Genomic DNA, 16169 nt, shown 5'->3' with positions numbered 1-16169 from the left:
AAATATAATGACAAAAGAAAGATCAGTATGGAGGTAATGCGCTTTGCAATAATATTCTTTTGAATAAAATCTAAGTAAGTTATGAGATTCACAGCGAGAAAAATATCAATTCACTAATATTAATTTTCCTTTTGATGAGACAGCTTTTGTTGTTTGTTGCTCTTAATTAAAAATGTACACATTAAAAAGCTAAAAGTTGGACAGCTGCTTCCATTTGGGAGGTAAAAAGTAAAAATGTTTTCTTAAGTGAGTTTTGTGAAATACTTAAATTTCAAAATTCACTTCAATTGTTTTTGCTATATAAAATAATAGAGTTGATGCCTTTGAACAACTCTATTACAGAAACACTAATTATTTTTACATAAATACATTTCACAGTCCATTTAGTTCTCCAAGATACTTTATTACACCAAAATCACTGCAGAAAAACCATGTTTTCATGTTGATAGCACAGGTATACTACGCTCTACAAGAGTAAAGATATCATTAGAAAAAATTTTGATCCCATAAAATGACAGACTTGGCATAAATACAACATTTGGCATAAGTTACCTAAGGGTTTTCAATTTTAAAGTCATAAAACTCCGTTCAAGAAGAAAAAATACTTTAAAAAAATTCAACACATATTAGCGTTCCCAATATGTGACAAGCACTGTATGTCAAAGTCAAATCCTAATTTATTCAGTGCCTGATTATAAAATGACTACATCAAATCTGTAACATTAAGGTATCCTGAAATTGTAAAACCCTCAAAAGCAACCCTCCTCCTCCCCGCCCCCGCAACGTCTGTGCCCGGCCCCAAACACACACCCATAGGCTTTTACACGTTGCAAGATAAGGCACCCAAAGCTCTGAGCCAGTAATTCATATCATTTCCATGGCACTCTTGCAGCAGAGATCAACTGGAATAGAATTAAACAAATGCTATTCCTCCCTTTATTCAGTCCTTTTGCCCTCAAGTCCCGACCTGCATTCCTTCTTCTAAACACTAAAAATGCTATGTCCAGAAATGTAATTCATTTTAAGTATTCTTCAGAAGCATAAGATATATCTACTTTATATTTAGTGAATAGTTGCACTCAAAACAAAAATATCCCATTAACAAGCAGATTTCTACTCAAAGTTCGACTTTAAAAAATTAAAAATATGTTCTATTCACTGGAAAATTTCTAAAACTAGACTTAGATGTGTGTTAGACACATAAGCTACATAAAACACAAGTGGAAACCAGTTCCACCTATACATAATATACAATCTACTATTTTCATTTTTTGTTGTTGTCCAGAAAAAGTTATGTAGAAATGAGGAATTAAATATATCTAATGGAAAAATATAGAACATTTTCATTAACACTACTTAAATGAGTCAAACTTTTTTATTAAGATTTATTTACTTTTTTAGGGAGAGATAGAGAGTCACATGGAGAGGGGTAGAGGGAGAGGGAGAGAGAGAGACTCTCAAGCAGACATCCCACTGAGCAGGGATATTGACGGATGGTCCAATCTCATGACCCTGAGATTGTGACCTGAGCTGAAAACAAGAGAGGGGTACTCAAATGACTGAGCCAGCCAGGCGTCCCCAAACATGTTTCAAAGATGTGTAGCATAAAATATTCCAAGAAAACTAAATTTTGTAATTTGTCTAAGTTCCTTTAGACGGTAATTTATTTCTAGAAATTAAAATTTAAAAAAGCATGTTCACTTTGAGAAACTAAAAAGGAGGAAGATAAAGTGAAAAAAATTTTAAATAAGGCGTTTAACCACTTTTATTACCATAGTCTTGCAATTTGCAAGGCAGTTCAAAAGAGCACATAGTAATGTTTTCAAATTTATGTGTTGAAAACTCAAAAGTGTAAAATAGGGAATGGTTTCTTAAAATACTGTATTTGTGCAAATTCAGAGTAAGTGTAGCAAATAAAATAGCTTACATTAACTATTTCCCTTAAAAGTTAAATTCAAAAAAATAAGTATATGAACAAATATTCCTTTAGAAATAGTTGAGGGAACTAAAATATCTATAAAAATCCCTAACTGTACCCATTTTGATTTTCTCCTACCCCTTTCTTCTACCCCTCATTCATAGTAGATGATAAAATACAAAATTAAATTACTCTGTTTAAGGATATGGCCTTGATCATATCCAGAGTTCTTTATCTAAACCTAAGCCTTCTGCAGAAAATCAGTGGCCAAATCCTAAAGGTTTCCCTTTACCTCACTGTAGAATTTCCCCAGGCTCCATGCTTGTCTGTGAGAATGTTGATAATTTTCTGGATTAGTTGAGTTGCTGTCACATGGTCTCGATATTTAGCTGCTCTTATCAAATGATCACACATCTTCTCATCTTCTCGTTTGTCTGCTGAATACTGGGCACACAGTGACTTGGGTAGGAAAAAAGAAACATCTATTAATACTATAAAAATATGGGGGGAAAAACCTTACAACACACCATGAAATAATCTCTAACTGGAATTGAACAAACCAAAACTTTAAAATTATTTTCACATCCCTCATTAACTGAACTGACTGAGATTTAGTGATTTACTACCTCGGTATAATAATTCCGCAAGAATTTATTTCTCTGAAGTCATTCATAAGACCCACACTCAGAAGTGGTTTTTAAGCAGACCTAAATAACTGGAAGAAGTCAATCATTTGAAGGTGCAGGGATCCACATTACAAGCAGCAAGAATGGGGCTACAAAGCAGTCCACGCAAAGTGACTTAGAGGAAGAATGTCCTAAATCAAGAAGGGTCACAATCACACCCACATTGACAAACTGGCTCAGGGAAAGGCACGCAGGAAGAATTTTTATACCTTCAACATTCTCTACCATATCCATAATCTGCTTTGTCTAACCTCACCTGGTAAGAGGAAATTAAAATTATTGATGAAAACTAGAAAATTACTGACTTCTGTACTGCACCAACACCATATACATTTATATTAAACAGTACTAAAAATAGCAAAAAAGAGTTACTGAATAGCCCATTTTTTCTTTTTTTAATATTACACGAATTTAACTGTATCAAAATTACTTTGTAAACATTTGGTAAGTAATTAACTTTGCTTGAAAAGGCGTAATTCTAAACAGAAGAGTCCAAAGTAAGCTAAATAGTAAAATGGCTTAAAGTGTTCTTTAATGGATCCTCCTTTACAATTTAAACAGCAACTTTTCATATCTGACATAAAATCTATAGATATAAATCACATTAAAGGGCTATTCTTTCCCGATTATCAATCTCTGTCTCATTGTGGAACATTAGAGTCACATTCTGACCTTAAAACATGATAAAAGGAAACCAAACAAGAATGTTTTGTAAAGATATAATGAACTTGTATCTATTTTTAAAAATATCTTTAAAATGCAATTTGAACATGTTCTTATTAAAAACCAATAATACATTCTGTGTATGACATATCATTCAGAGTGAACGAGAGATGAAGAGTATTTGCTTCAAGATCAAATGCATGTTACTTGTTGGTGGAGTATATATTTGCAATATGTGTATGTGCTTGTGGTTAAAGGTTGAGTAGAGATTCCCCAAGAAACCCTACTCACCTATCAATAAAATCAAGGGCCAGGTCTAATATTTTCACTCAGTTTTACTTTACATCACCTTTTCTGTTTTCCTATTTTAAGCAATACATAAACTAGGTAACATCACAACAATGACCACAAAAATATTTGAATTTAAAAAAAAATATCTGAATCTAAAAAGAAAAGAAGCAGACATCTTGGGAACTAACAACTCAAATATCTTTCATTATTGCTAAAGAAATTTAAGACTTTTTACCATAGAACTAATAAATATAAGGCAAACCTACATCTTAAAAGAAATTCACTTACTTACAGATAAAGTGATAACTGAAGAGAGAAGCAATTTATACTGGCCATTTATAATTGAAGTGACTATTTCAGCTCTTTAAATGTAAATGAAAACATAAAAACAATATCATATTTGGTCTTTCCTTCCAGATGCTGTATCTCTACGTACTTTATTATTTGTCCTTTGCATGAAAGCTCAGAAGAGTGAACTTAAAATGAAGCAGATTCCTCTGGTAACCTCCTGTCACCGCTCCCTTCTTGATGGTCAAACTTTTTCCTTTATTATTCCTCATTATGAAATGCTGGCATTTCCTTAAGGCTCTGCCAAATGTCCCTTGGCAATATCATTCACTCCCACATCATCTCCTATTACCAATTTAGATACCTTTCAAATTTTTCATATCTGCCCCACCTGTTACCCTGAACCATGAGCCTATATTTCTATCCGTAGGATAGCCTCCAATTATCCAATAAGCACTTAAAATTCAAAATGTACAAAACTGTAATTACCATCTTTATCCCAAACATGCTATTATACTTCTGTCATTTGTGAGTTCTCAAGTTTCCCTCTCTTCATATCTCACCATTCCATTTCAGCAAAACTCATTTACGTCTTACCACTTATCACTCTTACCACTGCCCTAAAAATAGATTATTATTAGTTCACAATTCAGTTCTTGAAATAATCTTATAATTGCCCTCTTACAAACAGTGCCAGAATTACTTCAAGAAGAATTTTTTTTGGCATTGCACAGATACATTTGTATACCCTACACTTTAAAAAGTATGTGATTATCTAAAATAATGAGCAATTAGTACCAAATTTTACTAGCTAAGACCTGTGTCCTTCTATAATTAAGAAATGTGGTATATTATCTTTCAATATGCCTGCCTATGCATCCTATATGCCAGACACACTCAGATTTTATGCTATTCCCCAAATATCTATCCCTGAGACATTTTCAAGACTTAGGAAATCTATTTCTCCTATAGTCTTCGTATGTGAAACAAATTTAAAGATGTCTATTAAAAAGGTAAGATAGAAATTTGAAGGACAAACTCCTAGAGAAGAGGAAGTTATTGAGAAAGATAGAAATACAAGACGTCCTCTTGATTCTTTAGCAGAATATATAGAGTGAAAACAATATCTAAGAAGTTCCAAAATAACTGAAAATTAAGCAGTTCAACCCCAAATAACTTATGGATCAAAGATAAAATCACAAGGAAAATTAGAAAAATTTGTGGCAATTGGATGAGACAAATTTAAAAGTGTACAGCTTTACATGTTATATTATAGAATATTAAATATTTAAGGAAAAAATAATACAAATCTTAAACTCTTTTCACATGATAGAAGCTAAGGAATACAATGCAATTTACATTACAGGAATGGAAAACTAAAAACTAATATAATTTGTGTAAATAAACACAAAATCCGTAACAAAACATTAGCATTCAGCTATACACAAAATAAGGTATATATCATGATGAAGAAGAGTTTATCCATGGTATGCAAGGCTGATTTAATATTTGAATATCAATCAATATAAGTCATCATATAACTAAAAAAGGAGAAAAACCTATAACCTCAATAGTTTTTTTTAAAGCATTTTACAACACTCAGAAGCATTTCATGATTTACCAAAAAAAAAAAAAAGAAAAAGAAAAAAAAGACACTCCACAAACTAGTAATAGAGACTTTTTAAACCTCAGGAAGCACATCTATGAAAATCATTCAATTATAATTGGGGATAAAACAAGTATGTCCTCTCATGATTTCTATTCAATATTGTAACCGGATCCTAACCAGTTCAAAAAAGAGATAAAAAGAAGAAATAAAAAGTTTGGAAAAGAAGGAATAACACAGTATTTATTTGTAGATATGTTCATGTATATAATACTCCCAAAGGTTCTGGAAAAACTACTAAAACTTGTAAGTTGACACGTTTCTTGGATACAAGGTCAATATACTAAAAATTAATTGTATCTTTATATATTGCCAATAAACAACTAGAAAATATTATTTACAATAGCATTAAAATATAAAATAAATTAAAAAATATACAAAGCTATACAATGAAGCTTTTATAAAACACTGCTAACAGATATTAAAGAAGACTAAATAAGTGGAGAAATAGACAATGTTTACAGATTTTAAAACTCCGTATTGTCAAAATACCTACTCTTCAAATTGATTTTATAGAGTCAACATAATCTTAACTAAAAACTTAGCAGTCTTGGGGTGCCTGCATGGCTCAGCCAGTTAAGCGTCTGACTCTTGATCTCAACTCAGGTCTTGATCTCAGGGTTGTGAGTTACACAAATTACATTAGTTTCCTTTTCGACAACTGGTACTAAAACATCTGGCCACTCACGGGGGGGAAAAAAAAGAAACTGTCTTCCCTTCATACCATAAGCAAAATATTTAATTCAAAATGAACCAAAGATCTAGGTATAAAAACTGTAATACTTCTAGAAGAAAACACAGCAGAAAATCTTATGACCCTGGGGGTAGGGAGAAAATTCTTACACTGAAATTCTTAGACATAAAAGGAACCATAAAGAAATTCACAACCATAAAGAAACTGATATATTAAATTATACCAAAGTTTATAAAATCTTCTCTTTAAAAGGTACCATTTAGAAAATGAAAAGATAAGCCACAAATTGGGACAAAATATTCACCATACATATATCTTAACTAACAATTTTCCTACAAGATATATGAACTCTTATGACTTAATAAAGCAAACAAACCAATTTAAAATAATGGGCAAAGGATCTGAACAGACACTTCACAGAAGATATACAAATGACTAAAAAGTACATGAGAAGATGCTTAATCAACAGGGAAATTCATATAAAGACCACAATAAACTATCACTATATACCCTGTAGAAGGGCTAAAATTTAAAAGACAAACAATATCAAATATTGGCAAGAATGTGGAGCAAATAGAACTCTCATTACTACCCAGCTGGTTAGAGTGTAAAATCTACAACTACTTTAGAAAATAGTTTGGCAGTTTCTTGTAAGTTTAAAAATAATACTTACAACAGCACCTAGGAATTCTACTCCTATGTATTTCCTCAAAATGAAGAACATATTTTCACAAACTATACTGCTAAAAGTTCCCATAGTGCTTTAAGAGTCAAACACTGGAAATGACCCAATATCCACCTGTAAATGAATGGATCAAGTAATACTACTCAGTAATAAAAAGAAACAAATGAGTGATACACACAATGTGGATGAGTATCAAAAACTGTATGGTGACCAAAAGAATCCAGACATTAGAGTACCTACTATATAACTCCACTTATATGAAGTTGTATAGTATGCAAAACCATCTACAATAACAAAAACCAGATGAGTAGTTGTCAGGGGTTGCACATATATATGTGAAGACGAACTGACCGCAATGAATTACAAGGGAATTCTCCAAGATGACAGAAATTTTCTGTAACTTGACTATGACAGTTACACAAGTGTATATACCTGTCAAAATTCATTGAACTATGTATCTAAAAGGGATGTGTTTTATTATTCATATACTATAATAAAGTTTATTTAAGAAGTTTTTAAAAAGTGAATAGGCAAGGTACTGATAGGGAAGAAAGTAGTTAAAATATTCATATCAAAAAAATCTGTTCATATACCAAATATGTAAATATCCTCCATAAATCAATAAAGAAAAAACAGATTATCAATAAGAAACCGGGTAGGAGACAAACAGGTACTGAAAAAAAAAAACTTAAAAAAAATACATATAACAAGCAGGAGAAAAGATAAACAGCTTCATTTGCAAATAAAATCCAAATAAAAACACAATGAGGTTACCACTACACAACTACTAGAATACTAAAATAAAAAGCACTGATCAATTTTTTTTATGACAACTTGGAGTATGGGAACAGTTATGCTCTGATATTGGGAGTGATACACACCTTTGCAAGACACTATGGTACTATCTATTAAAATTGAAAAGATAAATAACTTTACAGTCAAGTAAGTCTACCTTACAGAAATGCATAAGTATGTACATGAAAAGCCTTGTAAATTGTCAAAACCACACTATTCATAATAGTTAAAAACAAGAAATAACCTAATTACCTATCAACAGTAGAGAGATTATGAAAAACTATCATCTATTCATGTAATAGTACGGCAGACAGCACTGAAGATGAAATAGGAAAATGTAACAAATTGAACAAATTTCACAAAAATAATGTTGAATTAATAACGCCAGATCAAAACACATACTTAATGATACCATTTATACGAAGTTCAAAAACTGGCTAAAGAAATTATAATACTAAAAGAAACATACTTAAGTATTGAATGGAAAAACAAAAGCAAATAACTCATTCCATAAAATCAGAAAGATATTTAGCTTAATGGGGCAAAAAGGGGTTATGACTGGACAGACACACATAAAAGGCTTCTCAGAAGCACTTTCAGTATCAAGAAAAGGAAGTAAATTAGTAACGTTAAGTGCACACTGTTTCTAGAGTTAAGTTTCAGTATGTTCTATGAGAAACAGATTATAAAGCAAATTTTCATTAAGTCTGAATATTATTGTGAAATAAAAATAAATCCCAGTTAAAAAGTTCGAGGCTAAAATCTTAAAAATATTATATAAGCCTTAAGCAATTGAAGTGTATTGGTTTTACGAGTTTTGTATTTTAAACTTTTTCTTAAAGAAACATATACTTGTTTCTAAAAATAAAAAAGTGATGACATACGAAATAAAAAGAAAGTTCTCCTTTCTACCTCCTCCCTGGCTGGCTAGTTTTTTCTACATGTGTAATCACTATTAATAAGGTATAGTTCCATATAAATGGAATCAAACTATAAATCATTCCATGTCAGGAGATCCAGTTCTCTCTTTTTCTTTCTCATGGCTGTTACACATAGGGTATAATATTTTTAGTTAACTAAACATACATTCTGGTAAACACCTTTAAGTGTATTACCTTAATTCCCAATTTGCCTCAAAATTTCTTACACTATCAATTACTTAGCTCATTGGAAACCATGTAAAAGGAAAATCACATAAGGGACAAGTAAAGAAGCTTTTCAATATTTGACTTCTGGAGGTCTTCGTACTTGATCCCTTAACTCAGATTTAAAGTCTAATAGTTAAAAAAAAAAAAAAAATCATCCACAGGAATCTTACAAAGCCTCCTGAAAAAGACTTAGAAAAATGAACGCTTAAAAACCTCAACAGCAAACGAAAGTCAACCAATGACAATGTGTGACAGCTACCTTTAATTCTGAAGTGATTCCTCTGTCATCCAATGCCTCAAAGTATTGATTTCTCTCAGCATGAAAAAGCCTAAGCCAATGAAACAAATATAGCATCATCCCCCCACCCATAATAGCATTCAAGGTTAAAACAGGCAGAACACTTATCAAAGTATCTCCACGATTTCTTATTGTTTTAATGGACTGGATAAAATGTGTTGGGTTCTTATCTCTACAAACTGCAGTCTTCAAACAATATTTTAAAATAATTTGGAGATTAATACAGGTTTTAATTTTTTACTTTAGACTTCTGATAATAAAAAACTTGTTTAAAAATGCTTTCACATGACATTTGTAAAAGCAAGTCAACACTAAGAGGGCTACAGTTTCCACTTGAGTGTCAAATCCACACATAGTATTATTTGCATTCAATTATTTTATTTCATTACTTCATTAGAGTTATTCACAATAAAAAAATCACAAAATTGGGTAAATAACACCTTCCAAACAGATAAACTAATTTCATGTAATGCCTGCATATATCATATACCAGTAAGTAAATAAAGTGTGGTTATTACCTGTGATCAATAAAATTAACATGGAATTTAAATAGATAGGGTTAAACTCAAGTAATTATGTTTTAAAAAATCATAATAGAAATATATCATTGCAAAAAAATTATAGAACTATACACAAATACATACACACGGAGAAAAATTAAGTTTCAACATCTTTTTGCTAATCTGCACAAGAGCCAGATGACGTTAAGCAAATTCTATCATCTTTTAACTCAACGTATTACCTAATCAGATTTTTTTAAGCATACAAAACCAGGGTCTCTTGCTTGTATTAGGCTAATATGATTAAATACACTACTACAAATAGGTAAGCCTTAAATTTCAAGTTAAAGTATTTTAAGAACAAACGTGAAAAAACCAAAAAGACAAAAAAAAAAAAGATTCATTCTTGTAAAAAACATAATTAACACTGTGTTTTAGAACATGGATTCTAGAGACAGACAACTTGAATTTAAATGCTGGCTCTGACACATTCATGCTTAGGCAAGTTATTTAAACCCCTGTGCCTCAGTCTCCTCATATAAAAAAGGATATAACATGATATGTTTTGGGGAAGGATCAAATAAGAATAGACATGAAACAATTAGAACTTGCCAGGCATACAGTAAGTAACACCTAACATTTATTATAGGCTTAGTCATGAAGTGAACAAATTACACAGCAAAGAGCCCCCTTCTTTCAGCATCTCATTGTAGCTGAGAAACAAGGGATTAAAAATAATTACAATATGAGAAACTGCTAAGAGAGGTACATAAATAGTATATTTGGGAGGAACAAGAAAGAACTATTATGAATCTGAGGGAGTTTTACAGAGAAATGAAAGGCTAAGTAACTGTTCACCAAGACGGAAGGACTTACAATAGAAAATATAAAACACAGCAAAATAAAGAGGCAAAGAAAACAGAGAACAAGCTCAAATAAATACTTTTTTATTTATTTTTTTAAAGATTTATTTATTTGAGAGAGAGAAAGTGGGCAAGCGGGGGCAGAGAAAGGCAGAGGGAGGAGAGAGAATCTCAGGCACACTGCCCACCTAGTGTAGAACCCAAATGGGGCTAGATCTTATGACCAGAGAAATCATGACCTGAGCCAAAACCAAGAGTCTGATGCTCAACCAACTGAGCCACCCAGGCACCCCAATAAATAACTTTTTAAAAAGAATAACAGAATAAGACATGTAATTAACACACCCCTCTCTTTTTAAATCTCCTAAGATACGCTTGCTTATATTTTCCTTGTGCAATATTGTGATTTGTAAGACACGTATATCTGGTCATTCAGATGACCACAATATATATTTGGTCTTCATCCATAGTTCCTGGCTTATAGCTCCCAAAATCCCTGGAATTTCTTAAATGTTGAGAATCATAAAGGTGTCTCTTGTTACATTAATGAGGTGACTTCTGGACCCCCACCAAAGGGTGGGGAGTAACTGCCAGGAAGACCAACCATGTGATTAAAGGGTGGGCAATTTTCGGTTCCCACAACTCCCCTGACTTCCTGGAAGTGAAAAGGGGATAAAGACTGAATCATCCAGGGCCAAAAACTTAGTCAAACAGATTATAAAATGAAGCCTACACACACACCCAAAAGTACAGCTTTTTGGTCTCTTTTGGAGAGCTTCTAGGCTTGAGGAGCCAGATGGCTTCCACGTGTTACCATGCCAAGCCCCAACCATCACAAGCACTGAAGCTCCTTTGTTCAGGACCTCACCCTATGCATCTCTTTGTCTGGCTGTTGATTCATATCCTTATCATATCCTTTAATAAACTGGTAAACATATATAAGTTTTTCCCTAAGTTTTGTCAGCCACTCTAGCAAATTAATCAAACCTAAAAAGGAGCCATTTGGAACCTCCAATATGTAGTTAGTCAGAAGCACAGGTAACAGTCTGGGGCTTGGATCTGAAGTAGAGAATGGCAACAGTATTACACAACTGAACCCTTAACCTGTGGAATCTGATGCTATTTCTGGGTACACAGTGTCATGTCAAATCTGAGTTGAGTTCTTGAACACCCTCGTATCTGAGAACTGCTTGGGGCTGGGGGGGGGCTGGACCCCCCATTTCCACTTTAGAATTGGGTTTAGGAATCCTAAAAGACCTTGGGTGGCTATATATTTTTACTATTTTCTTCAAAAGAAAATTCTTCCTCAAAGTTTATATAAATCATTTAATGTATACTTAACTATATTACTTAGTTGAGTACTGTTAGACTGCTATAAGTTTTTATTCAAATGTACCTCTAACACAGACTAATTCAAAATGACACAACTGAATATGAACTGGCTTTTAGGTACTGTTCTCAAACTATCTATCATAAAGAAACAGTTTTTATTTTTATTTTTATAAAAAAATGACACTTTAAAAAATATTCTGACAAGGCCGGACATTGAAGCTATAAAAGTTCCTAAATACTTATTCAATTTCTGCACTTATCTCTTTGTGGACTAGTGGACTAGTTATAAACAGTTTGCTCAGCACACCACATCTAAGTAGCACTAGTATAATAGATGAATAGAAGGAAACATTTTCATCAACTCAAGTACTGCCATCTTCCTTTCCATGATAAAATAATGGATCCTATATTCAAAGCTTTACTTTGCACACTAATAACCCAGAAATAACAGAAGCCAAAATTCTAATTTCATGTGAGCAACTTTTTAAGTGGTAAGTGTATGAAATACACTATGAAGATTTTTAAGTTAGCTTACTTTCTTCCCTATCTTTAATTTAAAATTCACTAAGAAAAGGCAATTTTTACACTAACACATGATTTGGTCAATGGTTAAGACAAGCAGGACATATTATAAACTGAAAGCTTAAACAGAGACTTGATATATCTATAAAAATATATTCAGATCTTTTCTTAGAAGAGATTTTTCAATAGCGTTAAGAGGTCTAGTCTTCTATCAGGAATATATTTTACATTATTAGAATATACTGGAAGTTAGGAAGAAAACTACTTTTCATTTTGGATTTAAACTGATCAGTGCTGCTCATAGTTATGAGTTCAGTTTTACCTATGCTATAGTTCCTTTGCTTTTTTCTAGCTTCCCACCCTTAATGGAGTGCCCAGCAATACAGCTCTGTTTTTTCAAAAGCTAGAAAAGCATTATTTGAAATTTTCAACCCAAGGCAGAAACATTGCCTTAAGTAGCCTTCCTTTGCCCCCAAAATAACAACTCCTTTAGTTTCACAAATGACTCTAAAATGTAAGATTTTTTAAAATACGCGTGTGTATACATATACCCTATATAGGTAAGCATACGGTTTGTACAAAACTTTCCCACAGAAAACTGGGAGCAGAAAATGTTGTGACCCCAGCTATTTAATCTGGGTGTTATCAAGAAACTGAAATAGAAAGTGAGACAAGCTAAAACACATCTTGAAAAAGTCTCTAAAAGTAGTGCATTTCAGACTGAAGACACCAAGACTTTGGAAATATACTGAGAAATGTGACTGCACAGCTCAAGTTTAGAACATACACGGTAAATTGGGTTGGGCGTCTCCCTTACTGTGATGTTCACATGATCAATCAACCTGGGGCAAGAAAAAAAGAGAACCTTAGAATGAAGAACCAATATTCTCTTCTCTCCAAGACTGGAGGCAGGTGGGCCTGTACTATAAGAAGGAGGAATACGGTCAAAGGAGCTCTCTCTGTGGAAGAGTTGAATCAGCCCCTTGCAAGATGGCAAAGGGACAAGGCTAGAGAGACAGATCAAGAAAGGGTCAAGAGAAAACATCCTAGGCAGGAGTATGGCCTGTGAATTCTAGGAGATACGGTATCTATTAATGAGTTTTATTTTCCTTTTCTGCACTGTGATATCCTCCTGTCACTATTAAGCCTATAAATGAGAAAAGGAAAAGTCTATGTGCATACATTGAGCAAAAGGATAAGGAAACAGCAGCTAATTCCTAGAATAGCCACTTATATGATAATAAGAGGTAACCTTCAGGACTCTAACTAGAGCAGTAGCCTGGATCAAAGCCTTATGGCAGAGGTGAGAGTTCCAGATGAACTGTGGGACATGTAAGCATTCCTTGGATACTCCCAGAGATTACTTAGAATAGAAAAATGCTCTCCCTTTGATACTGACAACACTAGCTATGTTGTTGAACACTTAATATGAACTTACAGTAATACGCACTTTACATTTATCAAATCCCATCTACGCATCACAAAATTACTATTGGTAGGCCCATTATTATCCTGATTTTAAGATGAAGCAATTGTGCCTTAGTTCACATAGCTAGTAAATGACAGAGCCAAGATTAAGGCACTAGGTCATCTCACTGAAAGTCAGAGCTACATTAATGAACCATAATAATCACATGGTCTCATCGACTAGTTGCTACAATACAGTGATTTGGACATTTACAAGGACTATAATCCTCCTTAGTTAATCATGCTTGTATTTTATCACTTCCACAATTATTCATCAAAATTTTTATCTCAAGCAAAGAAAATAATACAAAAGCTACAATTAAAAAATATAGTTATCAAGATTACCATTTTCCTATGCCTGACTTACTAAAGAAATATATATAAAGAGTTTTAGAGAGATGCCCAAACCATAATGCATATAAAGACCATATCTGAGATAAGAAATATCATTCTAATGCTTTGCTATTAAGCTATGATACCTCAAGATATATTAATCAGGCATCTCTTAACAAAATGACAAAACTAATCATGCAAAGGATACATCAAGAAAGAAATGTGGCTAGACAGCGAGGTGCATTAATCACTACTAATGCAGAATCGTGACAGGAAAGAATAACATTCCTACATTCAAAAAAGTTATCTTTAACTTTGACCATCAATCTCACACTTTTTAAGATGAGAGGGCCAAATAAAAGCAAAAAAAAAAAAAAAGGATAAAGTTAAAAGAAGAAGAAAGATGACAAACAGGAAAGCATAAATAGGAGTTTGAATTAAAAAATACTTTGCATTGCCTCATAATTACAGGTTTACTTTAAAAGTTAGGAAAAACAGGGGTGCCTGGGTAGCTCAGTCGGTTAAGTGTCCGACTCTTGATTTCAGCTGAGATCATGACCTCAGGGTCACAAGATCGAGCCTCGTGTTGAGCTCTGCACTGAGCATAGAGTGTGCTTAAGATTCTCTTTCTCCCTCTCTCTATGCCCCTCCACCCCAGCTTGTGCTCTCTCTCTCTCACTCATCAATAAATAAATAGTAGAAAAAAACAGTATCACAGTATTTCAACCACTAAATGAAAGACAAATGGAGAATTCAATTAAATAATGGGAATACAAGGTAAAAAACTAGACAAAAGTGTTAAAAAAAAAAAGGTTGTAATTCAACCAATTATTAAACAGCTCAGACTTATTTTGTACTCTACCCATTTTACATACACATGGAAACAAATATATCAAGTGAGTATAAAAGAACAAAATAAACAGAAAGAACATGTATTTAAGGTTTAGTTTCAAAAATCTTCTTAAAAAGTAAATGAAAAGTGACACAAATAAATGGAAAGATACACCATGCTCATGGATTGGAAGTATTAATATGGTTAAAATGTGCATACTATCCAAAGCAATTTACAGATTCAATGCATCCTTATCAAAATACTAATAGCATTTTTCACAGAACTAGAACAAACAGACTTAGATTTGTATACAAGCAAAAAAAGACCCTGAAAAACCAGAGAAATGTTGAGAAAAAGAGGAGCACAGCTGGATATATCACAATCCCAGATTTCAAACTATTCTGCAAAGCTATACCAATCAAAATACTATGTCAATGACACAAATGCAGAAACACAAATCAATGAAATAAAACAGACCAGAAATGAACCCATGTTTATATATGGTCAGTTCATCTATGATGGAGGCAAGAATATACGATGGAAAAAACACAGTTTCTTCAATAGTTGGGTTTTAGGAAAACTGCACAACTACATCCAAAAGAATGAAACTGGATCACTTTCTTACACCATAGAGAAAAACTCAAGACACGTTAAAGTCCGACACGTGAGACTTGAAACCATAAAACTCGTAAAATAAAACATACACAGTAAACTCTTGGACATGAGTCTTACTATTTTTTGGATCTGTATCATCAGGCAAGGTCAACAAAAGCAAAAATAAAAAACTGGGACTATACCAAAATAAGAAGCCTTTGCACTGAGAAGGAAAGCATCAATAAACAAAAAGGCAACCTACTCAACAAGAGAATATATTTGCAAATGATTTGTCCAATAAAGGCTTAATATCTAAAACATAAAGAACTCAAACAATTCAACCCCTAAAAACCAAAGGTGGGTTTAAGTGGACCCACATAGTTCAAACCCATGTTGTTCAAGGATCAACTGTAAATTTATTTGTAATTGAGTGAATGAAGGAAAATTTCAAGATTATTACATAGGTGAAACTCTAATAACTAATACTGCTATTTAGTACCCATCTTTAGGGCTGGAACAAAAAAATTATAAGCCCCAGATTTGGAGTTATACTTAGTGACCTTTAAGGACCCCCATATCACAAAGAATTTAAAT

The 16169-nt window shown here is 32.7% G+C and overlaps 1 protein-coding gene across 5 annotated transcripts in view; it reads right to left on the bottom strand.

Annotated features, from left to right (window-relative positions):
• Positions 1–16169, bottom strand: part of LRBA (LPS responsive beige-like anchor protein) — a 725452-nt gene that overhangs the window by 369653 nt on the left and 339630 nt on the right. For all 5 annotated transcript variants that reach the window (XM_034661533.1, XM_034661532.1, XM_034661534.1 and 2 more), the window contains one exon: positions 2211–2377. In XM_034661533.1, the coding sequence (XP_034517424.1) occupies positions 2211–2377 (167 nt within the window). The remainder of the gene's footprint in view (positions 1–2210; positions 2378–16169) is intronic.

Source organism: Ailuropoda melanoleuca, chromosome 5 (assembly GCF_002007445.2).
Source record: "Ailuropoda melanoleuca isolate Jingjing chromosome 5, ASM200744v2, whole genome shotgun sequence".
In the NCBI taxonomy this organism is placed as follows: domain Eukaryota; kingdom Metazoa; phylum Chordata; class Mammalia; order Carnivora; family Ursidae; genus Ailuropoda; species Ailuropoda melanoleuca.
The sequence above is the reverse complement of the archived record's forward strand: the minus strand, read 5'-3'. Positions and strand labels throughout refer to the sequence as shown.